The sequence below is a fragment of the Rhinopithecus roxellana genome, chromosome 1 (genome assembly GCF_007565055.1).
Source record: "Rhinopithecus roxellana isolate Shanxi Qingling chromosome 1, ASM756505v1, whole genome shotgun sequence".
Classification (NCBI taxonomy): domain Eukaryota; kingdom Metazoa; phylum Chordata; class Mammalia; order Primates; family Cercopithecidae; genus Rhinopithecus; species Rhinopithecus roxellana.
In genome coordinates, this window is record NC_044549.1 from 90,906,204 (window position 1) to 90,931,828 (window position 25,625).

Genomic DNA, 25,625 nt, shown 5'->3' on the forward strand with positions numbered 1-25,625 from the left:
GTCACCCAGGCTGGAGTGCAGTGGTGTGATCTCAGCTCACTGCAGCCTCTCCCTCCCTGGTTCAAGCAATTCTCCTGCCTCAGCCTCCCGAGTACCTGGGACTACAACCGTGTGCCCCCATGCCTGGCTAATTTTTTTGTATTTTTAGTAGAGACGAGGTTTCACCATGTCAACCAGGCTGGTCCCGAACTCCTGACCTTGAGTGATCTGCCCTCCTTGGCCTCCCAAAGCACTGGGATTACAGGCCTGAGGCACCATGCCTGGCCTACAATACATGTTTTTACAATATTTAGTATACTATATTTGTAACATTTATATATGCTATTCATATAGACCATATTACTCATGAAATATATAACATAATTTATATTAAATCTTACATATTTGTATAAAATTATTATTTATATAGCATATGTTCTATTGTATGCATAGTTCAGATTCCTGTATTTTATGTGGTACAAAATATAAAATATATGTAAATACAAAATGTATAAAAAGTATAGACATATTTTCTTTATAGTGGCTCTCCTGTTATGTATACTTAGAATCCTACATTTGAAATTTTTTTTTTTTTTTTTTTGAGACGGAGTCTTGCTCTGTCGCCTGGGCTGGAGTGCAGTGGCCTGATCTTGGCTCACTGCAAGCTCCGCCTCCCGGGTTCACGCCATTCTCCTGCCTCAGCCTCCCGAGTAGCTGGGACTACAGGCGACTGCCACCACACTTGGCTAATTTTTTTTTTTTTTTTTTTTTTGGTTGAAACAGAGTCTTGCTCTGTCGCCCAGGCTGGAGTGCGGTGGCCGGATCTCAGCTCACTGCAAGCTCCGCCTCCCGGGTTTACGCCATTCTCCTGCCTCAGCCTCCCAAGTAGCTGGGACTACAGGCGCCCGCCACCTCGCCCGGCTAGTTTTTTGTATTTTTTTTTTTTTAGTAGAGACGGGGTTTTACCGTGTTAGCCAGGATGGTCTCAATCTCCTGACCTCGTGATCCGCCCGTCTCGGCCTCCCAAAGTGCTGGGATTACAGGCTTGAGCCACCGCGCCCGGCCAAATTTTTTGTATTTTTAGTAGAGATGGGGTTTCACCGTGTTAGCCAGGATGGTCTCGATCTCCTGACCTCATGATCCACCCACCTCAGCCTCCCGAAGTGCTGGGATTACAAGCGTGAGCCACCGCGCCCAGCCAAGCCCAGCTAATTTTTATATTTTTAGTAGAGACGGGGTTATGCCATGTTGGCCAGGCTGATCTTGAACTCCTGACCTCAAGTGATCCACCCGCCTCTGCCTCCTAAAGTTCTAGGATTACAGGCGTGAGCCACCGCGCCCGGCCCTGGTATAGGTATTTTTGTTATTCCCATTTTCCTGATGAACCAACCGAGGCCTAGAAAAATTAAGGCCCCGCGTTTGTGGCATGAGTTCACTACGGAGTGTCTTGTGCATGTAGGAAATCGCGTCCTTCTCCATTTCTTGGGTGTTTTACTTCTTTCTGGAATCTTTGCATTTATTCTTACGATGTCCTGTTGGTTTTGAGCATTTTTTTGCAGCTCTGGAGGTGACTGGGGCGCGTGCGTTGGCTGTCGCAGCCCTGCAGCTCACACAAGGGCGTTTCTACCCTCCTTCCCACAGAAGGATTTACTCCTCAGGGAAATTCCAAGCAGCACCGCCTCGCTCTGCTCCAGGAAGACGGGCGTGGAGAACGTGATGGCAAAGGAGATCTGCCAGAAGTACCTGGAGAAGGGTGCAGGGAGGCTTCCGGAGGACTGCGCCAAGGCCCTGGCCACGGCCGCCTGCCTGTGCCTGCGGAAGCGTAACATCAGCCTGCAGGAGGTGAGTCTCGCCCGCAGCAACCTCGCTGCCTGGGCGTGTGGGTCCACCTCATCGGGGACCGCCCCTTCACAGAGGCCTGGTGCACAAACCAGGGTTTTGGCAAGCCGCAGAGCCTCCTGGAGCTCGCATCAGCCAAGGGGCTGTGTAGGTAGGGATGGATAGTACGAAGTCTGAGCAGGACAGGGGTATTGCAGGGCCTCAGGGTGCAGGACCAAATCCGGGGATGTTAACGAACTTGATGCACTCTCTGCGAATCGGCTTTATTCCCCCATTTCTATAGACCCCTTCTCCTTTCTTCCGTGCTCCCTGGAGGGAATGGATCTGCCCGCAGGTTTTAACGCAGAGAATGAGCCTCCACCCTGAGGCCCACCGCAGAGGGAGAACCTGATTGGCTGAACTTGGGTCAAGTGTCTACCGCTTGGCCAATTAGGCATGGCGGGGCAGTCCAGCATGCAAACCTGGCTGCCCAGGGCTCCATCCCTGTGTGGTGTCAGGGCCAGGTCCCAAAGAAAGGGAGCGTGCTCAGCCCATGCACTAGGTGGATGTCCTAGAAGGCAGCCACTACACGGGGTAAGACATTTTTCTGGACATGAGAAGTAGCCGTGGCTTCTATGGTAAAAGGTAATCGAGAGCTACTGCTTGGTCTTTTTTTTTTTTTTTTTTTTTGAGACAGAGTCTCCCTTTTTCGCCCAGGCTGGAATGCAGTGACGCTATCTCCAACCTCTGCCTCCCGGGTTCAAGTGATTCTCTTGCCTCAGCCTCCCGAGTATCTTGAATTACAGGCATGAGCCACCACGTCTGGCCATTGCTTGCTTGGTCTTTCTAAGGACAAAATCTCCACTGCCCACGAGGAACCTTAGACATCATCTAGCAGAGTGATTTTCAAGTGGTATTGGGCACAGAGGGGCTCCTTGAGAATATCTCAGGAATTGCTGTTGGCACCAAGAGGGGTTGGGGGAGGTGCAGGCCCCCAACTGTGACTTGGACCAGACACCCACTTTGACTTCTCTCAGTTACTATATTGGGTTCTCTGGAAAGGGTTTGGTAGCTGAAAAAAATCTTCAAAAACCACTGCTGTAGCCCAAGCCTCCCATTTTACAGAAGGGCAAGTGAAGGGCCAGAGAAGAGAAGATGAGGCCAGAGAATTTGTTTCTGTCAGAGCTCTCTGGACTCCCAGTTCAGCCCTATGTCCATCGTCTTGCACTGTCATGTGGCAGGAGCTGGAGGCTTCAGTCTTTGTTCTCAGCCTTTGCTAGCACAGATGTCCCCCAAGGGTCCATGTGCCACGATGTTCAGTCATTCATTCTGTAGTTGTACACTAGGGCCAGGGGACACATCTGTTTGGGAACAAGGCAGACCCAGGTTCCCTCTCCTGGAACTCATGGACATTGTATAGTAATTGTCTGTGTGGTGAGCGCCAGGACAGTGTATGACGAGGATCCCACCCTGTTGACTTTCCTGAGGAAGGGGTGTTTAAGCACATGAAGAGCAGTCCATGCAGAAGGAACACCCTGCAAGTAGCTTGAGCCGGGAGAGACCTCAGCACGTTCAAGGGCTTGGAAGAAAGTCCGAAGGGCTAGAACACAACACATGGGGCACAGTGGCTTGTGTTGGGTGTGTCGAGGAAGGAGTTGTCCAATGATAGAGGGCTTTGTAGGCACAGTAAGGATTTTTGCAGAGCCGCTAAGGTTTTTTTTGTTGTTGTTGTTTTTTGACAGAATCTCACTCTTTCGCCCAGGCTGGAGGGCAGTGGTGCAATCTCGGCGCACTGCAATCTCCACTTCCCAGGTTCAAGCAATTCTCCTGCCTCAGCCTCCTGAGTAGCTGAGATTGCAGGTGTGTGCCACCACACCCAGCTAATTTTTGTATTTTTAGTAGAGATGGGGGTTTCACTATGTTGGCCAAGCTGGTCTTGAACTCCTGACCTCAGGTGATCCACCTGCCTCGGCCTCCCAAAGTGCTGGGATTACGGATATGAGCCACTGCCCAGCCTCACTAGGGTTTTAAGCAGAGGTAGGACATAATCAGATTTATATTCTAAAAAGTTCTGTCTCCTTCAACCAATTATTATTTCAGTAAGACTTTCATCCTTTTATTCATTCCATTATTTTGTTCAATGTGTCACTTAATGTGCAGGTGAAACTGCTATAACAAGGAGACTGCAAAATGCCGTGGTGTAAATGAGATAGACGTTTATTCTCTTTAGTGTAACAGTTTGAATTTACACAGTCCAGTGCTAATGTGGCAGTGCCACGGTATTGGGGACCCAGGCTCCTTCTATATTTTTTGTCTGCTATCCTTACCATATGGCTTCCATTTCAGGGTTTAAGATGGCTGCTGTTGCTCAGGCCATCACACCTGCATTCCAGCCACTGAAAGAGGGTTAAAAGGAAAAGGTGGACACACTCCCTTTCTTTTAAAGATATAACCTGGAAATGTATCACTTTTTCTCACATAACGGAGAGCAGAACCTAGTCACATGGCCACACCTAGCTACAAGGAAATGCGGTCTTTAGATTGGCAAATATTTATTGGGCATCTACTGTGAAGATTTATCTCAAGAAGTAACATGTGACCTGGGCCTTGAAGGATGAGATGTTTGCCATGTAAAATAAAGGGGATAGGGCACTTTAGGTGTAAGGAGAGGTAGGAGATGGCCTTTGCAGTACATCACAACCAAGCTAGGAAGATGAGAGAACAGCTGGGTCAGGGACTCGAAGATAAGCAGGCCTGGGTTTGGTGGTCACCTTTGTTATTTACTGGACTGGCTGGGTGGCTTTAGGCAGGGAACTTAACTTTTCTGATCTTTTAATTTTTTATCTATAAAAACTCATGTATTGTGTATGAAATGGATACATTAATATACTGAATTTTTTTTTTTTTTTTTTTTGAGACGGAGTCTGGCTCTGTCTCCCAGGCTGGAGTGCAGTGGCCGGATCTCAGCTCACTACAAGCTCCGCCTCCCGGGTTTACGCCATTCTCCTGCCTCAGCCTCCGGAGGAGCTGGGACTACAGGCGCCCGCCACCTCGCCTGGCTAGCTTTTTGTATTTTTAGTAGAGACGGGGTTTCACTGTGTTAGCCAGGATGGTCTCGATCTCCTGACCTCGTGATCTGCCCGTCTCGGCCTCCCAAAGTGCTGGGATTACAGGCTTGAGCCACCGCGCCCGGCCAATATACTGAATTTTTTGCAAGGCACTGAGGAGATGAGATTTGTTGTTGTTATGATGGGTATAAGGGTATGTATGTGTGTGTATCTGTGTGTGTGCTCTGTGTGTGTGTGTGAAGAAGAAACATTCCTTCCTTGCTTCCTTCCAATTTTCCTAACCTCCCTAACCAGAAAAACCTTCCAGGGCAACATCTATATTATTTGTGCTTTTTTTTTATTGAAAGTGTTGGGAACTTAACCTCTTACACACACACACACACACACACACGTGCACACACACAGACATAGGGAGAGGGGAAGAATATGAATGAGTGAATTAGTGAATGAATGAACTTAGTGTCTCATTTAACCAGACAACAGAGAGGACAGGCATTGCTCTGGTTTCAGGGAAGTTAGACCCAGGATCTCAAACACCAAAGGTATAGCCATTGTGTCTCTGTGTCTGTAGCTCTCTCTCCATTGCTTGCCTCTGCTTTACTCTGTGTTGAGCTTTCATTTTCCCCTACTGTAAATGGGTTTTCTGGGTGTGGTGGGGCGTCTGGTTCTACCACGAGAAAGGAAAGGCTGGAGGTCTTTCCCCAATAAGCTCTAGGTGGAAAAGTTTCAGGAAAGGATTCTGATTGTCCACCTTGGATCACATGCCTAAATCTAGACTAATCCCTATGGCCAGAGGAGTGCGGTACTACCATCGGCCCATGCTGGGTCATGCTGTTTCATCTATGGCAGGGCGGTTGGTGGGCAAGTGCAGGCCTTTTCAAAGGAAGGGTGCAGTTTTTTCAGACAAAGCAACCAGCATTAGGTTCTTCAGTCTGCTCCCCGCCCCCTCTCTGCTGGGAGGCCAGATGTTAGCATTTTTATTTCCGAGAGAATTCCTGATGAGCTTCTTTCTCCCTCTTCTCCCAAAGGTGCGTGGCTCTGTGGCTGCTGTGGAAGAGCGGCTCCGAGGTTGGGAGACGTTGCTCCCTTGGAGTGGGCTTTCTGAGGGTACAGGCTCTTCTTCCAACACCCCAGAGGAAACAGACGACGTTGACAATTCCAACCTTGATGCCTCCTCCTCCGCGAGTGTGGCACCCTGGGCGGGGCCTGCCACCTCACTTCTCCCCACAGAGAATGGCGAAGGAAGGCTGCGGGTCATCATGGGAAGGGAGGCCGACTCCTCCTCTGAGGCCTGCGTTGGTCCAGAGCCTCCCAAGGATGGTAAGCCGGCTGGAGGTCAGAGTGCATATAGATGCTCATGTGTGTGTCCCCAACTTCAGCCCATCATTTTTTGTTTCCGTTGCCCTCATTCACTCCTTCATTTGGTTATTCAGCCATTCACCAACCAGCCAGTTTTTCACAGAGAAACCTGGGAGGCGTCCTTGACGCCTCCCTCTCCCTGCCCTGGACTGTGTCCAGTTAATCACCCAGTCCTGTCCATTTGCCTCCTAAATCTCTCTCACCTTCATTTACTTCTCTGCATCCTCCCTTTGTCTGAGCTCCTGTCCTCAGGGGACTGCATAGCTTCCCCGAGTCCTCCATCCACCCTGGCCCCTCCCTCACCAGGTCCTTCTCCAGGAGCCAGCCAGAGTAGCTTTTAAAAACACAATGCGGGCCAGGCGAGGTGGTTCACGCCTGTAATCCCAGCACTTTTGGAAGCCGAGGCGGGTGGATCACCTGAGGTCAGGAGATGGAGACCAGCCTGGCCAACATGGTGAAACCCTGTCTCTACTAAAAATACAAAAAAAATTAGCTGGGCGTGGTGGCACGTGCCTGTAATCCCAGCTACTTGGGAGGCTGAGGCAAGAGAATTGCTTGAACCTGGGAGGCAGAGGTTGCAGTGAGTCCAGATTGTGCCACTGCACTTCAGCCTGGGCAACAGAATGAGACTCTGTCTCAAAAAAAGAAAAAACAAAACAAAAAACACAATGCATGTCATCCCTCATTTAAAGTCCTCAAGGCCCCATGTGGTCTCTTCCTGTCTGCCTCTCCTCTCAACACAAACACCATCCTCACCAGTCACTTCTAAAGATATCTTCCAGGCTGGGTGCGGTGGCTCACGCCTGTAATCCCAGCACTTTGGGAGGCTGGGGTGGGCGGATCACCTGAAGTCAGGAGTTCAAGACCAGCTTGGCCAACTTGGTGAAACCCTGTCTCTACTAAAAATACAAAAATTAGGCATGGTGGTGTGTGCCTGTAGTCCCAGCTACTTGGGAGGCTGAGGCACGAGAATCACTTGAACCCGGGAGGTGGAGGTTGCAGTGAGCTGAGATAGTGCCATTGCACTCTAGCCCTGAGTGACAGAGTGAGACTCCATCTCAAAAAAAAAAAAAAAAAAAAGAAGATACCTTCTGGCTGGGCGCGGTGGCTCACACCTGTAATCCCAGCACTTTGGAAGGCCGAGGCAGGCAGATCACGGGGTCAGGATTTCAAGACCAATCTGGCCAATATGGTGAAACCCCGTCTCTCTACTAAAAATACAAAAATTAGCTAGGCGTGGTGGCAGGCACCTGTAGTCTCAGCTACTTGGGAGGCTAAGGCAGGAGAATTGCTTGAACCCGGGAGGCGGAGGTTGCAGTGAACCGAGATCGCACCACTGCACTCCAGCCTGGGTGACAGTGGAAGACTCTGTCTCGGGAAAAAAAAAAAAAAAAAGATACCTTCCATTCCTGCCACTCAGGTCCAAGGATACCAAGTTTTTTTCTGAAATAAAAAATTGCCAGGCGCGGTGGCTCACGCCTGTAATCCCAGCACTTTGGGAGGCCGAGGCGGGCGGATCACGAGGTCAGGAGATCAAGACCATCCTGGCGAACACGGTGAAACCCCGTCTCTACTAAAAATACAAAAAAATTAGCCGGGTGTGGTGGCGGGCGCCTGTAGTCCCAGCTTCTAGGGAGGCGGAGGCAGGAGAATGGCGTGAACCTGGGAGGCGGCAGAGCTTGCAGTGAGCTGAGATTGCGCCACTGCACTCCAGCCTGGGCGACAGAGCGAGACTCCGTCTCAAAAAAAAAAAAAAAAAAAAAAGAAATAAAAAATTAGGAAGGCCCCCCCCTTTTTTTTTTTGAGATGGAGTTTCACTCCAGCCAAATGGCATGATCTCGGCTCACTGCAACCTGTCCACCTCCTGCATTCAAGCGATTCTCCTGCCTCAGCCTCTTGAGTAGCTGGGATTACAGGCATGTGCCACCACGCCCGGCTAATTTTGTATTTTTAGTAGAGACAGGATTTCTCCATGTTGGTCAGGCTGGTCTCGAACTCCTGACCTCAGTTGATCCGCCCACCTTGGCCTCCCAAAGTGCTGGGATTATAGGTGTGAGCCACCGCGCCAGGCCAGGAAGGCCCTTTCAATGCAGTGTCCCTGTCCCTTAGTAAACATGGTTCAATGAACGTCCCAAGCTCTGACCACTCCTGTTTCTCCTTTTACTCCTCCTGCCATGAGGAGGGAGAGGAAGAAGAAAGACAGGATGTGAGCATTTTTTCTCACTCCACCCTCCCACCCCTCAGCATCATAAAGAGGAGCAGGGAAACCCTCTCCTTTCTGGAAGGTCAGGGTAGGTTGCCGGGCTTTCTGCAAAGGCAGAGGAGATGAAAATGCTCATTACAGCAGGGTGCAGTGGCTCATGCCTGTAATCCTAGTAATTTGGGAGGACGAGGTGGGCAGATTGCTTGAGCCCAGGAATTTAAAGATCAGCCTGGGCAACATGGTGAAAACCTACCTCTACAAAAGATGCAAAAATTAGCCAGGTGTGGCCAGCCAGGCATGGTGACTCACACCTGTAATCCCAGCATTTTGGGAGGCCGAGGCGGGTGGATCACCTGAGGTCAGGAGTTCGAGACTAGCCTGGCCAATGTCGTGAAACCCTGTCTCTACTAAAAATACAGAAAAAAAAAAAAAAAAAAAAAAAAAAAGGCCAGGCCTAGTGGCTCACGCCTGTAATTCCAACACTTTGGGAGACTGAGGCGGGTGGATCATGAGGTCAGGAGATCGAGACCATCCTGGCTGAGACATTGAAACCCCATCTCTACTAAAAATACAAAAAATTAGCTGGGTGTGGTGGTGGGCGCCTGTAAGCCCAGGTACTCAGGAAGCTAAGTCAGGAGAATTGCTTGAACCCAGGAGGCAGAGGTTGCAGTGAGCCGAGATCGAGCGACGGCACTCCAGCCTGGGCAACAGAGTGAGACTCCATCTCAAAAAATAATAAATAAATAGGTCATTTGCCGTGGCTCACAGGCCGGGCGTGGTGGCTCATGCCTGTCTGTAATCCTAGCACTTTGGGAGGCCAAGGCGGGTAGATTGGCTGAGCTCAGGAGTTCAAGACCACTCTGGGCAACACGGTGAAACCCCTTCTCTGCTAAAATACAAGAAAATTAACTGTATGTCGCCCAGCCTGGGCGACAGAGTGAGACTCCATCTAAAAAAAAAAAAAAAAGTAGCTAGGTATGGTTGTGTATACTTGTAGTCCCTGCCTCTCAGGAGGCTGAGGTGGGAGGATCACCTGAATCTGTGAGGTCAAGGTTGCCTTGAGCTGAAATGGTGCCATTGCACTCCAGCCTGGGCAACAGAGTGAGACCCTGTCTCAATAAAAAAAAAAAAAAAAAAAAAAAAGAAAAAAGAAAAGAAATGCTCATTACACTCAGGACCTGATTCAGAAATCTGAGTTAAGTGAATCTAAGAATTATAATTATGGTAATTTTCATTCAAGTTGCTCTTGTTTGCTTTCTGTTGAACATCAGCTACAGAGACTTCGTGGCAAATTGAGATCAATGAAGCCAAAAGGAAACTGATGGAGAATATTCTGCTCTACAAAGAGGAGAAACTGGACAGCATTGAGCTCTTTGGCCCCGATGACTGGAACACAGCTGAGGACCCTTGTCCTCAGTTGGAACGATGAGCATCAGATCAAGAAAAAGGTCTGAGGCAGAATCCAAGATCTACCAGGAAACACGCAACAAAACATCAGCTCTCATGGGTGGGAGGGAAACTTCATTTCACCGGAATGAGTTGGGAGAGAAGGGCCCTCAGCTTTCACAGACACAAAAATCATGAAATCTCTTCCTTTCTGGGCTTTGTTAGAGCAGGGGACCAGAGGAGACTGAATCAGAAACCCTGTACATGGGCCCAGGATGTGGTTGATTTTGTGGTTCCGGGGAGTGTGTGATGATAACCACCCCAGCAGATTCCATTACCTCAGCAGCTCTTGTCCCCCCACCACTGGCAGTTCTGCAATGCCATAGCATTTTCCAGAGCTAAGATCTCTGGATCGTATTTGCTGACAGCCTGCAAGCTTGCATGCTCTGAAAGACTTTTTTAGTTTTTATTTTAATTTTTTTGTAAAGATGGGGTCTCACTATGTTGTCCAGGCTGGTCTTAAAGTCCTGGGCTCAAGCAGTCCTCCCACCTCAGACTCCCAAAGTGCTGGAATTACAGTTGGGAGCCACCGCGCCTGGCCTGAAAGACTTTCAACTTGTGTCTCAGTGGAGTTCTTGACTCACCTCTCTGGGTCTCAGGTTCTACAAATGTCAGACACCTGGCGAAGAGGTCTGCAGGCTTTCCACTGCCTGTATTAGAAATCTTGCAACTCACATATTTATTCATTCACTGTCTGGCACCTTTATCTTCCCATCCCACTAATGTTAGTATTTTTTAATGGAGCTTTTATTTTGAGAATATGAGAATTTGTAAAAAAAAAAACCAAAAAAACAAAAAACAAAACCCCACATATTCTCAAAATAAAAGCTCCATTAAAAAATACTGTCACCTGGGTCACTCTGTCACCCAGGCTGGAGTGCAGTGGCACGATCTCAGCTCACTGCAACCTCTGCATCTCAGGTTCAAGCAATTCTCCTGCCTCAGCCTCCCGAGTAGATGGGACTATAGGCACTTGCCAATACGCCTGGCTAATTTTTGTATTTTTAGTAGAGACGGGGTTTCACCATATTGGCCATATTGGCTGGTCTCGAACTACTGACCTTGTGATCCGCCCACCTTGGCCTATCAAAGTGTTGGGATTACAGGCTTGAGCCACCATGCCTGGCTGAGAATATGTGTTATTTATGGTCGGATGATGAAGAATCAGGAGACTGCATTTCATGTCTGATTCTGCTGCTAATTAAGTCAATCATTTAATTTTTGGGACCTCAGTTTCTTTGTAAGTAAGATAACACCTGCTTGTTCTTCATCACTGGGCTGTTGGGAGGAACAGATGAGACAGTGGCTATAGAAGCACTTGGAAAATGCACTTGTCCTGTTTTATAAAATAAATAAAAAAGGTATTAAATGTGTATTTCTGCCATGTGCCTAATGATTATTCAGTGAGTATATATCTGAAAAGGCATGTTGCAAATATTTTTGTGAAACAGATGCTATTTTAAATTCACTGGGAGAAATGTCCTATTTAAAGTAATTCTATAGTAATTTCTTTTTATATAATAAAAATATGTTTGTAAAGTCAACAGACAACTTGTAATTGGTTTTGTGTCTGGAAGAATTTGTTTAGAGAAGGCACTCTGCATCCTTGGAAATGGGGTAGCCAAGAGCTAGGATCTTGGCTCTTACTGTTGACTGTTAATAGCTGCATGACCTTGGGCCCAGTTAGGGAGTTACTCTGAGGCTCTTGTTTCCTCATCTGTACAATGGGAAAAAGAAAAAGTACCCATGGCGTAGGGTTGTTGTCAGGTGAGTCCTGCCTGGTGAAAGCATTTAGGAGCTCCCCAGTAAGGACAGCTTTGGCTTGATGTGTGATGTAGCTGAGCTGGATCCCAGTCCAGGTGCACAGTGATCTATACAGACAGCCCTGTCTTCAGCTCTGGTATCTGTGAGGATTCAAGGTGAACGTGCATTTTGTGCCCCAAATGGGACCTGGCCTGTTGTGAACAGGGTGTTTCCAGGGCTGTTTGAGCAATAGAGGGCTGATACCAATAGGTTCCTGGTTATCCAGATATACTTATATTTCTAAACTAGGATTTTATATATTTTTGGAGAAGTCAGTGAATCCCCTTGGGACTTGGATGAAAGCTCTAGACCTCTGCTACATACAGACATACATAAATAAGCATTCTGAGTACGTGAATTCCAGACCTTCATGGGCACCATGATGTCTTTTCGTGGATCCCCCATAGGGAAACCCTGAATTACTTTTTTAGGTTAATAGAGGATTTAACAACCCAAACGGTACAAAGGTTCCATGGTGAGAAGGCAGGTTTTTTCTCAATGGGATCTTAGTCTCCAGTTTCTTCTTCCCAAAGGCAACCACTGTCACTAGGTTGGAGTATTCTTCCAGAGATGATGGAAAACAGAGGCGATGCTCAACTTAATTAGTCATCCGGGAAATGCAAATCAAAACCTCTATGAGATGCCACTTCACATTCACTAGGATAGCTATAACCAAAAAGACAAAAACAAGTGTTGGCCGTGATGTGGAGAAACTGGAGCCCACACACACTGTTGGTGGGAATTGAAAATGGTGAGCACTTTGGAAAACAGTTTGGCACTTCCTCAAAAGGTAAAAGAGTTTCCATATGACCTAGCAATTCTACCCCTAGGTATCTACCCAAGAGAAATGAAAACATGTCCACACAAAGGCCTGCATACCAGTGTTTATAACAGCATGAATCATAATAGCCAAAAAACAGAAACAACCCAAATATTCATCAACTGATGAGTGGATAAATGAAATGTGGTCTATTCATACAATGGAATATTCAGCCATAGAAAAGAATTAAGTACTTGTGAAAAGTAGAGGTTCCTCTTCAAAGACTTTCCTCCCTGTCTAATTAGGAATAAATAGCAACTTCTCTTAGAAGCAAAATTTATTCAAAGACCTGTGCTAACATTCTTAAATATCTGCTAGCCATAATAAAGAAATCAATGTACTTTATGTTCTTAGCTCCCACAATTTAGCCTAAATATTTGCCCTGGCATGGTTATACTGGTCCAAGCAAGCATCAAGTCATAGCCTGTTTCTCTTCCTTATTTGAAAGTGTTTTTACCTTTCTCAGCATTCCACAAGTTACTTTCTCCTTCCTTTGTTCTCCTCTGCCTTTTCCTCTTTTAAAAAGTTTTTTTTTTTTTTTTTTTTTTTTTTGAGGCGGAGTCTCGCTCTGTCGCCCAGGCTGGAGTACGGTGGCCGGATCTCAGCTCACTGCAAGCTCTGCCTCCAGGGTTCATGCCATTCTCCTGCCTCAGCCTCCCGAGTAGCTGGGACTACAGGCGCTGTCACCTCGCCCGGCTAGTTTTTTGTATTTTTTTAGTAGAGACGGAGTTTCACCATGTTAGCCAGGGTGGTCTCGATCTCCTGACCTCGTGATCTGCCCGCCTCGGCCTCCCAAAGTGCTGGGATTACAGGCTTGAGCCACCGCGCCCGGCCTTAAAAAGTTTTAAGTTGCTAGCCAATCAAGACAAATACAGAATGTGAATGAAGTCCCATTCCATCAGTGGGAAAACTGGACACAGCAGTAGGGTAGATATGTCAGGTTATAAATGACCCTGGCTCCTTTGTTCGGTGTACTCTTGTGGCAAAACTGCTGGTGAGTGTACCCTTTCTGCGGAAAGTATAAAAATGACCTTGCATGGGCCGGGCGCGGTGGCTCAAGCCTGTAATCCCAGCACTTTGGGAGGCCGAGACGGGCGGATCACGAGGTCAGGAGATCGAGATCATCCTGGCTAATACGGTGAAACCCCGTCTCTACTAAAAAATACAAAAAACTAGCCGGGCGACGAGGCGGGCGCCTGTAGTCCCAGCTACTCGGGAGGCTGAGACAGGAGAATGGCGTGAACCCGGGAGGCGGAGCTTGCAGTGAGCTGAGATCCGGCCACTGCACTCCAGCCTGGGTGGCAGAGCAAGACTCCGTCTCAAAAAAAAAAAAAAAAAAAAAAAAAAAAAAAAAATGACCTTTCTGAGAAAATTAATGTTCAAGTGCTATTTCTTTACAGCACCGGGAAACAAGCATTTCAAACATACTGACACATGTTACAACATGGATGAACCTTGAGATCATGGTAAGCAAAAGCAAGTCACATATTGTATGATTCCATTTTTAATTTTGTCAGAATAGGCAAATCTATCAAGACAAACTAGATTACAGTCTTGCTGAAATTATAGGAGTGCGCCACCAGACCAGCTGGTCATATACCCTTTTTTTTTTTTTTTTGAGACAGAGTCTCACTCTGTCGCCTAGGCTGGAGTGCAATGGCGCGATCTCAGCTCATTGCAACCTCTGCCTCCCAGATTCAAGCAATTCTACTGCCTCAGCCTCCCAAAAAGCTGGGATTACAGGCATGCACCACCATGTCCTACTAATTTTTGTATTTCTTTTTATTAGAGATGGGGTTTCACCACGTTGGTGAGGCTGGTCTTGAACTCCTGACCTTGTGATCTGCCCACCTCAGCCTCCCAAAGTGCTGGGATTACAGGCGTGAGCCACCATGCCTGCTGCTCATACACTTTAAATGAGTAAACTTTATGGTATATAAATTATATCTTAAAGCTGTTAGAAACAAACACACAAAGTGGTTACCCTCAGGCATTTGAAAAAAAAAAGCCACATTTATCTTTGTATGCCACTCCTCTCTAGCCACACATGTATTTTGTTCATGCTTTTTTTTCTAGGTCCTTTGTTTTTTCATGTCTTTCTTGGCCATTGCTCCTCAACAGTAAATTTAGATGACTTCATTCTTTTTGCCTTACATTCCATTGTATGGATATTCCTTAATGTATATAACTAGCTCCTAATGATAAAGATTGAAGTTTTGTTTTCATTCCAGCTACTACAGACAATGCCACCTTCCAAGGAGATTGTATCAATTAACACATTCATCAAGGATGTATGGGAATGCATTTCCTCACATCCTCAGCCACAAGGTATATTATCTTGCTTTTTGATTATTGTCAATCTATCGAGTGGAAAACTATAATTTTATATGTATTTTTTATTTTTTTAATTTATTATTATTATTTTAATTTTATTTTATTTATTTATTTATTTTTGAGACGGAGTCTCGCTCTGTCACCCAGGCTGGAGTGCAGTGGCCAGATCTCAGCTCACTGCAAGCTCCGCCTCCCGGGTTGAAGCCATTCTCCTGCCTCAGCCTCCCGAGTAGCTGGGACTACAGGCGCCGCCACCTCGCCTGGCTAGTTTTTTGTATTTTTAGTAGAGACGGCGTTTCACTGTGTTAGCCAGGATGGTCTCGATTTCCTGACCTCGTGATCCGCCCGTCTCAGCCTCCCAAAGTGCTGGGATTACAGGCTTGAGCCACCGCGCCCAGCTATTATTATTATTTTTAGATGGAGTCTCGCTTTGTCGCCCAGGCTGGAGTACAGTGACACGATCTCACCTCACTGCAAGCTCTGCCTCTTGGGTTCACGCCATTTTCCTGCCTCAGCCTCCTGAGTAGCTGGGACTACAGGTGCCCGCCACCACGCCCGGCTGTTTTTTGTATTTTTAGTAGAGATGGGGTTTCACAGTGGTAGCCAGAACGGTCTCCATCTCCTGACCTCGTGATCCGCCCGCCTCGTGGCCTCCCAAAGTGCTGGTATTACAGGCATGAGCCACCACGCCCGGCCATATGTACTTTTTTAGTGGCTGAGGTGGAGCCATCTTTCTTATTTATTTATTTATTTATTTTTTGAGGCGGAGTCTCGCTCTGTTGCCAGGGCTGGAGTGCAGTGGCCGGATCTCAGCTCACTGCAAGCTCCGCCTCCCGGGTTCAAGCCATTCTCCTACCTCAGCCTCCCGAGTAGCTGGGACTACAGGCACCCGCCACCTCGCCCAGCTAGTTTTTTGTATTTTTTAGTAGAGACGGGGTTTCACCGTGTTAGCCAGGATGGTCTCGATCTGCTGACCTCGTGATCCGCCCGTCTCGGCCTCCCAAAGTGCTGGGATTACAGGCTTGAGCCACCGCGCCCGGCCCTATCTTTCTTATTTTTAAGAGTGTTGGATAACTTGTTTTTGTTCATTGCTTCCTTTGCCTTTTTTTTTTCTCTTTTTCCCTGAGATGGAGGGTCGCACTTTGTCTCCCTGGCTGGAGAGCAGTGGCATGATCTTGGCTCACTGAACCCTCGACTTCCCAGGCTCAAGGGATTCTCCCACCTCAGCCTCTTGAGTAACTGGGACTACACGTGTACACCTCCACAACTGGCTAATTTTTGTGTTTCACTAGAGACAGGATTTCGCCATATTGCCCACACTGGTCTGGAACTGTTGGCCTCATGCGATTCGCCCGCCTCGGCCTCCCAAAGTGCTGGGATTACAGACGTGTGCCACTGGACCCTGCCTCCTTTGCCAGTCTTAATACTAAGTTATTATTTTGGGAGAATTGCTACATCGAATATCAGCCCTTTGTCATATGTTTCGAGTATTTTTCTAAGTTTGTACCTTGTCTTTGATTTTTTCTTTTCTTTTCTTTTTTTTTTTTTTTTTTTGAGACAGGGTCTTGCTCTGTCCTCCAGGCTGGGGTGCAGTGGCGCGATCATAGCTCACTGCAGCTTCGACCTCCCGGGCTCAAGTGATCCTCCCACCTCAGCCCGAATAACTGGCACCACGCCCAGCTAATTTTATTTTTTGTAGAGATAGGGGTCGCACCATGTTGGCCAGGCTGGTCTCTAACTCCCGAGCTCAAGCCATTCTCCCGCCACGGTCTCCCAAAGTGCTGAGATTGCAGGCGTGAGCCACCGCTCCCAGCCGTCTTTAATATTTTTCACTAGACCGATAGTCCACGTTTTTGTGTAGTCTTTTTTTTTTTTTTTGGTGGCTTCCAATTCTTCCCCTTTCTGGGTGTGTCACTTGGTCTCTCTGAGCCACAGTTTTCTGCTCTATAAAGTGGGGTGACAATGCTCAGCATACGGCTTGCTTTGGCTCGATGAGCGCGTCTGAAAGCTTCCGGCACTGGGGCCGACGCTGAGGGGAACAGCGTTAACTTAAAGCGCGACCGCTGACGCTGCCAGCCTGCACATTTGGCTGGCCTCAGCTTCCCGCTGTTCAAGCCCACGTGAGTGGCTCCGCCCCATCTGGCTTCTGACCAATGGATGAGCTTCCTAAGGCGTACCGTCCCGACTCTAAGCCGCTTGGCTACGAGACGGGCTCCGTCTTGCTCGGAGTCCCGCCCCTTGCCGGGTCGAGCAATGGGCGCCTTCTGTTTGGCGCAGGCCCCGCCCCTGCCGCTCTCCGGCCTGCGGGCCGCAGGGCTCCTTCGGGAGGGCGGGCGCCACGGAGGCCGGAGTGGTCGCAGCTTGGGCGGAGGCCGGGCCGGGCGGGGTTGTAGGGCTTGGGCAGGCGGCGGGCTGCCCGGCGGTACAGCTGCGGCAGCCAGCCGGGGGCGTCCTGAGTTAGCGGACTGGGGCGCTGCCAGCTCCCGAGGGGGCCGCTCGGGCCCCTTCCGGCCCGGGTCTGGTCGGGCCGCAGGAGCAGGGCGGGCTGCGGCGCCCAGTCTGACCCTGGCCTAGGGACTAAGCGCCTGGCCCCAGGGCTGGCGGTGGGGCAGCCATGTGTGGATCTTGAAGCGCCATGTGGTCTTCTGAAGCGCTTTTACAGTTCTGAAGGGCTTTATATTGCAAACTGATCAAAGCGCTTTGTAGCCCCGGAAGCGCTTAGGCATCCGCCAAGTAGCGCTGTGCAAAGTGAAGCGCTTCGTGATCTCAAAAGCACGTTGTGGACTTGGAAACCAACAGAAGCCTTTAGTAAATTTTGGATCGCTTTGACTTCTCCGACACGGTTTGGCATCTCTGAAACCTTGAGAACTGTGATGGGCAGTGGAAAGAAGAGGGAAAGGTCAGTGAGGCTAGCCTCTGGCTCTGCCCTTGTCTTGCCATCCCCCTGGGCGGGAGGTGGTGGGAATCTGAGGTGGGACCGCCAAGAAGGGTGGTGTTGGAATCCAGGCCCCCTGTACCTTGCAGGTGCCCATGGCGTCGGAGCGGGGCAAGGTCAAGCACAACTGGAGCAGCACGTCGGAAGGGTGTCCCAGCAAGCGCAGCTGCCTCGGGGAGCCCTGTGATGTGGCCCCCTCCAGCCAGCCAGCTCAGAGGTCTGCATCGCGTTCTGGAGGGCCCGGCAGCCCCAAGCGCCTGAAAGCCCAGAAGGGGGACGATGTGGCTTCCTCGCGGAGGTTATCCTGGGGCTCATCCCGCCGCAGAAATAGCTCCTCCTCCTCCTCCCCCCATTTCTTGGGCCCAGGTGTGGGCGGGGCCGCCTCCAAAGGCTGTCTGATTCGGAGCACTGGGGGGTTCCTGTCTTCAGGGGGATCCCCTCTGCGTCCTGCCAACGCCTCTTTAGAAGAAATGGCTTCTCTAGAGGAGGAAGCCTGCAGCCTTAAGGTAGGTGGCCGCCACGCTTTGCAATCTGTGAAACCCCTTCCACATGGCTTGAGAGGTTGGGGATGAGAATTTTGATGGAAGGAGACTGTAAAACATCACATTCTTGAAGGTCTGGAGGATCTTCCTAGACGTCCACTCCACCCAACTGGAAGACCAAGCAGTCTTCCAGGGGCGTGGCCTGAAGTTAAGTAGAGAGGTAGTTTTCAAATTCGGCAGCACTTTGGAACTACTTGGAAAGCTTTAAAATACTTGGGCCTACCTCCTACTCCAGAGAATCTGATTTATTGGTCTGAGGTGTGATCTGGGCTTCCAGATTTTTCAGTGCTCCCCAGGTTATTGTAAACGTGCAGCCCCATTGGAGAATCACTGCAGTAGAAGGTGGATTATGTGTTCAAGAGAAGGATGTATTTATTTTAGTTGTCAGTTTAAGGAATTGTGTGTCCTTGTACTTTGAACCACTCTGAATCACAGAACCAAGAATTGTGGTTCTTGGTGTAGCTCTTTTCCAGAGTCATGGTTTCCAGCATGTTGGGGTTTTGCTTGGTGGTGCTAGTTTTTTTTTTTTTTTGGAGGTTAAATTGTTAATTCCCTAATGGAAACATGCAAGAGGGTTTCATAAGTACTTGGAGCAGACCAAGGAGTGCTTCACAGAGAAGATAAACCTTTCGCTCATCTACTCAATCAAGAATTTGAACAAATATGTGTTGAGGGTTTAGTTTGTGCCAGGCAATGTTCTAGGTGTTTGGGATTCTTGACTAACAAAACAGATCACTTTCCCCTTAGAGTTTGCATCCTAGGTTTTGAAGCTCTGGGCCTTAAGAAGTGAGAAGTTCTGCCTGTGGAGGAGTGGAGAAACAGTCTTATATGAGACGGGCTGCCTCTAGAGAAAATTATTTTACAAGAGCAATTAAAACAGGCCCTAAGGAATATGGGTTTGTTTTTAAGCCTGGCCTTGGTGGTTTCTTTTGTGTAGCTGAGAAAGGGGGCTGTATTTCACTTTGTCTTGGGGACTCGTAGGCTAAGTGTCCCTGGTTTTTTCAATGTGGACCTCACTGTCTGAACTCCTGTGTGGGCGCGTGGATTTTTTCTTTTTAAATTCACAAATAATGGTGAGTTGAAAAGCCCTGTCTCTAGCGTAGGAATGCTAAATTTGTCTCAAATCAGGTAAGTATGGGACTTTGCTCATACAAGTTAATCTGGCCATTAATCCTTCTTGATACAGTTTCAGTAGACTTGGGTACAGCATAAAATAATACCAATTGATTAAATTTAGCTTCACTGACAATTTGTAGATAGAGTGAAACCTGGTACTGGGAGAGGCAGGAAATTTATTTTACATAGTCTTTCAGGTGTGCTGAATCCCTGGCTGTCCTAAAGATCTGAACTCGGGTTTGAGGATGTGGTCTCTAATCTGGGTGGGTCTGATTGTAGGATGGACACACCTTTCTCTCATTAAGGCTAAAGGGGCCTTGTTTTGCAAGAACCCAATTTAATGGTTTCAGTATAAGCACTTGAGGGTTATTGCACGCTAAGCAGTGTTGGGTCTGGGAGTGATGAGCTTCTAGGGAGCAGTCTGGTGGGAGGACTGGAGGGGTGGTCACATGACTGCCTACAATGTGGTATGATGGAGCAGTGAGCCCAGAGTGGAGGCTGGAGAGCGAGGTAGGGGGTGGACTGCAGCAAGGTTTTAGTAGCCAAGGGAATTTGGATTTTATCCTAAGGACAATGGATTTTATTCTAAGGGACAATTCCCTTAGAATTGTATTCTTTGTTTTTTTTTTTTTTTTTTTTTTTTTTTGAGACAGTCTTACTGTGTCACCCAAGATAGAGTGCAGTGGCGTGATCTCTGCTAACTGCAGCCTTCACCTCCTGGGTTCAAACAGTTCTCCTGCCTCAGCCTTCCAAGTAGCTGGGACTACAGGTGTGCCCGTGCCCAGCTAATCTTTGTACTTTTAGTGGAGATGAGGTTTCGCCTGGTTGGCCAGGCTGGTCTCGAACTCCTGACCTCAAGTGGTCTGCCTGTCTCAGCCTCCCAAAGTGCTGGGATTACAGGTGTGAGCCACCAGGCCCGGCCAATTGTATTCTTTTTTAAAAAACTTATTTTATTTTTTTGAAACTATTTCGCTGGAGTGCAGTGGCACAATCATGGTTCACTGTAGCCTCGAACTCCTGGGGTCAAACAGTCTTCTTGAATAGGTGAGAATATGGGCATGTGCCACCACACCCTGCAGATTAAAAAAATTTTTTTGGGGGCCAGGTGCGGTGGCTCACGCCTATAATCGCAGCACTTTGGGAGGTCAAGGCGGGTGGATCATGAGGTCAGTAGATCGAGACCACCCCTGGCTAACACGGTGAAACTCCGTCTCTACTAAAAATACAAGAAAAAATTAGCTGGGCGTGGTGGCGGGCGCCTGTAGTCCCGGCCACTTGGGAGGCTGAGGCAGGAGAATGGCATGAACCTGGGAGGCAGAGCTTGCAGTGAGCCAAGATCAAGCCACTGTACTCCAGCCTGGGTGACAGAGCGAGACTCAGTCTCAAAAAAAAAAAAAAAAAAATTTTTTTTTTTATAGAGATGAAGGTCTCACTCTGTCGCCCAGGCTGATCTCAAACTCCTGGGCTCAAGCTGTCCTCTCACCTTGTCCTCCCAAAGCACTGGGATTAGAGGCATGAGCCACTGTACCAGCTGGATTGTCTTCTAAGCAATTAGAATTTATACAGGGCTCTACCCAGAAAAGGAAATTGCATTGTAGAAAGATCACTCTTCTGAAGATTTTTTTTTTTTTTTTTTTTGAGATGGAGTCTCGCTCTGTCGCTCAGGCTGAAGTGCAGTGGCCGGATCTCAGCTCACTGCAAGCTCCGCCTCCCGGGTTTACGCCATTCTCCTGCCTCAGCCTCCCAAGTGGCTGGGACTACAGGCGCCCGCCACCACGCCGGGCTAGTTTTTTGTATTTTTTAGTAGAGACGGGGTTTCACCGTGTTAGCCAGGATGGTCTCGATCTCCTGACCTCGTGATCCACCCGTCTCAGCCTCCCAAAGTGCTGGGATTACAGGCTTGAGCCACCGCGCCCGGCCAAAGATTTTTATATAATCCTGATTGTCCATCTCTAGGACTGCTGAGGTCTCTTCCTGGAGCATATGTTTGTCAGTTTAAAAACCAAGTGTACAGTACTTGATTCATTTTGAGGAATTACAGAACACTTCTTACCTTCTACCTTCATCTGTACCTCTTCTTCCCTTGCTCTGCAGTCATCTGTGAACTTGTTTGTCCTGGTCCTAAGTCCTTCAGCAAGCACAGCTGAGGAGTTCTCACAAAAAGCATGTTCGTCCTCAGGTCCTTCTAGAGTCCTCTCACCACTCTCCTGTGTTGGCTCTATAAACTTTTTTTTTTTAAAAACAGGGTCTTGCTCTGTCACCCAGGCCTGAGTGCATTGCTGTGATCATAACTCACTGCAGCTCAACTTCCTGGGCTCAAGCGATCCTCCTGCCTCAGCCTCTCAAGTAGCTGGAACTACAGGCATGTGTAACCCTGCCTGGCTCATTTATTTATTTTATTCTATTTTATTTTTATTTTTATTTTTGAGACGGAGTCTCGCTCTGTCGCCCAGGCTGGAGTGCAGTGGCCGGATCTCAGCTCACTGCAAGCTCCGCCTCCCGGGTTTACGCCATTCTCCTGCCTCAGGCGCCCGCTACCACACCCTGGCTAGTTTTTTGTATTTTTTAGTAGAGACGGGGTTTCACTGTGTTAGCCAGGATGGTCTCGATCTCCTGACCTTGTGATCCGCCCGTCTCGGCCTCCCAAAGTGCTGGGATTACAGGCTTGAGCCACTACGCCCGGCCTTTATTTTACTTTTGAGACAGAGTCTTGCTCTGTCACCCAGGCTGGAGTGCAGTGGTGCAATCTTGGCTCACTGCAAGCTCTGCCTCCTGGGTTTACACCATTCTCCTGCCTCAGCCTCCCCAGCAACTGGGACTACAGGTGCACGCTCCCATGCCCGGCTAATTTTTTTGTATTTTTAGTAGAGATGGGATTTCACCGTGTTAGCCAGGATGGTCTGGTCTGAATTTCCTGACCTTGTGATCTGCCCGCCTAGGCCTCCCAGAGTGCTGGGATTATAGGCATGAGCCACTGCGCTCGGCCTGCCTGGCTAATTTTTTATTTTGTAAAGACTAGAGTCTACCTATGTTGCCCAGGTTGGTCTCAATCTCCTGGGGTTAGGCAGTCCTCCCACCTTGGCCTCCCAAAGTGCTGGGATTGTAGGCATGAGCTACTGTGCCTGGCCTTGCTCTGTAAACTTTGAGGGTTACACAGTTGACTTTGTTCCCTTCTCCCACCAGCCTTTAACACATCTTTCTCTGTGCCAGGTCCCAGAATATTCTGAGGGGAAGGTCTTAGACTCATTTTAGAATCGGTAGAGATCCCTGCTGGCTGACCTCACATCGTTCCCTTCCTACCTCCAGGACAGTTGTAGACGTTTTATGTTAGCTGATGATCTTCATTTACTCTTCATAGAGGAGATTAACTGTGTGATGAGCACCTACATGTAGTAAAGATTATTTTTGCTATGACATCTAAATGTCTACGTTCAGTTTGGAGTAGGAAGAATGGAAGGGAAAATTCGAGCATGTATGATAAGGCTTGATCAACTGTGATTCTCGATGTTTGACCTATAGACTGTCACATGGTCCCAAGAGTGTCGTGAAGTAGGTGGTATTATTTCTACGTATCCGTTAGTAAATATCTTCATATCAATTAAAAAATATTTAAGCACCTACTCTGTGTAGGCACCGGGCAGATGAGATTCAGAAAGGTTAAATAAGCTGACCAAGGCCATGCAGCTGGTAAGTGGCCGAGCTGTGGGGTAATATCAGATCCATCCAACTTCAAAGCCAGTATTCTTTGCACTGCTGCCTCTGGGAGTACCTTCTCTGTCCCAGCCTGGCATCCGATGTAGGGGTGGCAAGACGAAGGTGCCAAGGTTCCTCCCTTGAGGAGCTCTCTGCAGGGTGAGTCAGCGCAAGCACAGTAAAGCACTGGGTATCGAGGCTCTCGAGTGATAGAGCTTTTGCGCATCCCCTTTCCTGCATTTTCACTTGGCACACGTCCAGTGCTCACGTGGAACACCAGGCTAGGTGCTGTTGGTGCCAAGGACAATCAGGCCATGCTTCATAGACTGAAAAGTCATTCACCACAGGGCAGTGAGTGGAGTGCTGTAACAGGGATGGGTTTGGAGTGCCCAAGGGGCGGGGGAATGAGCGACTGACCGTCAGGAAGGTCCTCACAGAAGAGGTGACACTGAGTCTTACTGATGGACAAGGAGGAGGATGGGACATTTTGGACAGAGGGAGCAATACGTGCCCAAAATGTCAGGAAATGCTGCTTGTCTGGGGTGCTTGGGGCACTGCTGGCACTCCTCTCATCCATGTTCGTCTGCATTCGCTGGACACTTGGAGCGAATTTGGAGGAAGGTGGGAGATGAGGCTAGACAGGAAGGTTGGGGCCAGCCTGCGAAGGGTTCCTGATGAGCTTAGGGGTGGGGATTATTCTGTAGGCAAATGCGGAGCCCTGGAAGGGTTCTAAGCCAATGCTGAAGTGGTAGGGTTTGCATTTTAGAGCTTCTCTGGCACGCTGCAGAGAAAAGGTAGGAGGGAGAAGACAGAGCTGGTGAGGAGCTGTTGAAATCCTTCAGGCTACTGGTGATAGGACTGGAGCAATATCTCCACTTATTGTTCCTTTTTTCCTTTGGAGAGGCACAGTTCACCAAGCAGTGCTTCCAGGAGGAACGAACTCTTCCCTTTTTGAAGTCAGGTGTTTTGTCTCTTACCTTCTGCCTGGGGTCTACCTACTTCTTACCTTCAGAGCCAGCTATCACCTGCTGAAACTCATCCTTGGTGATGTTGATCCATCTTAGGTCCTCCAGCCTTTGAGAGTGTTCCTCACTTTTCCCCTTTTTCTTTCTACCTTCTCCCCCCTTCCCCCTTCCCCCTTCTCCCTCCTCTCCCCTCCCCTCCCCTCCCCTCCTGTCTGTCACCCAGGCTGAAGTGCAGCGGTGCATTTGGCTCACTGCATCCTTCACCTCCAGGCTCAGGTGATCTTCCTGCCTCAGCCTCCCAAGTAGCTGGGACTACAGGCATGCACCACCATGCCCAGCTAATTTTTCTGTATTTTTTGTAGAGATGGGTTTTTTTTGCCGTGTTGCCCAGGCTGTTGTTGAATTTGTGGGCTCGAGCGATCTGCCTGCTTCAGCCTCCCAAAGTTCTGAGATTATAGGCAGGAGCCACCACGCCCGGCCAACAGTGTTTCTCACTTTCATATTTCATTACTCCTTTTCCCTTGGCTTCCAGGATGTTAGGGAGAACTTGAGTTTGAATCCCGGTTCTGCCACTTACAAGCCATGTAGCAGTTTCACTTTCTGTAAAAGAAGGATGACAGCTGTGACCATTCTGTAAATTGTAAATCTGTTTGAAGACATAAGGTATATCATTGTACTCCTAATTTTTTTTCCTCCCCCAACTCCAGTCCTAGTCTTTACAACCAGAGATGGCAAAACTCCTGGTCTGTGGACTGGATGTAACCTGCTAGGTCCTTATAGTATTTAACATTTTGGGACAATTCACATTAAGAATTAATGACTCCAGGCTGGGTGTGGTGGCTCACGCCTGTAATCCCAGCACTTTAGGAGGCTCAGGTGGGCTGATCCCTTGAGGCTGGGAGTTCAAACCAGCTTGGCCAACATGGAGAAACCTTGTCTCTACCAAAAATACAAACTTTAGCTGGGTGTGGTGGCACACAACTGTAATCCCAACTTGTCAGGAGACTGAGGCAGGAGAATCGCTTGAACCTGAGAGGCAGATGTTGCAAGTGAGCCAAGATGGCGCCACTGCACTCCAGCCTGGGCGACAGAGTGAGACTGTCTCAATAATAGAAGTTACAACTCCAGTCTAAGTCCCCACCTTGAACTGAAGACGTGAATGACGTCGCCTCCCCACTTTATGTCCCCTTTTCTTGTTTTTCTCCTTGGCACTTATCACTCTCTAACATACATATTTCACTTGTCTTACCTTTCCCCTGGTTTTCCCTTCTCTCACCAGCTAGAGTGTGAGCTCCAGAAGGCAGATGTTCTTGTATATTGTTATTATTATTATTTTTGGAGACAGCATCTCCAAAAGGTTGGAGCGTCTCCACAGGCTGAAGTGCAGTGGCACAATCTCGGCTCACTGTGACCTTGACCTTCCAGACTCAAGCAATCCTTCTGTCTCAGCTCTTGCAGTAGCGGGGACTACAGGCATGGGTCACTGCACCCAGCTAATTTTTGTATTTTTCTTGTACAGATGGGGGTCTCGCTATGTTGCCCAG

General features: G+C 48.5%; 2 protein-coding genes across 4 annotated transcripts in view; both read left to right on the forward strand.

Annotated features, from left to right (window-relative positions):
• IRAK2 (interleukin 1 receptor associated kinase 2) overlaps positions 1-11,417 on the forward strand; it is a 76,578-nt gene extending 65,161 nt beyond the window's left edge. For both annotated transcript variants that reach the window (XM_010369381.2, XM_030927832.1), the window contains 3 exons: positions 1,621-1,821; positions 5,894-6,185; positions 9,699-11,417. In XM_010369381.2, coding sequence (XP_010367683.2) covers positions 1,621-1,821; positions 5,894-6,185; positions 9,699-9,856 — 651 coding nt within the window. In that variant the 3' untranslated portion in view covers positions 9,857-11,417. The remainder of the gene's footprint in view (positions 1-1,620; positions 1,822-5,893; positions 6,186-9,698) is intronic.
• Positions 11,418-17,125: 5,708 nt separating this feature from the next.
• TATDN2 (TatD DNase domain containing 2) overlaps positions 17,126-25,625 on the forward strand; it is a 42,625-nt gene continuing 34,125 nt past the window's right edge. The window contains exons 1-2 of one of the 2 annotated variants that reach the window (XM_010369374.2): positions 17,126-17,729; positions 17,855-18,271. In XM_010369374.2, the coding sequence (XP_010367676.2) occupies positions 17,861-18,271 (411 nt within the window). In that variant the 5' untranslated portion in view covers positions 17,126-17,729; positions 17,855-17,860. The remainder of the gene's footprint in view (positions 17,730-17,854; positions 18,272-25,625) is intronic. The other variant, XR_004056450.1, reaches the window with a different exon arrangement.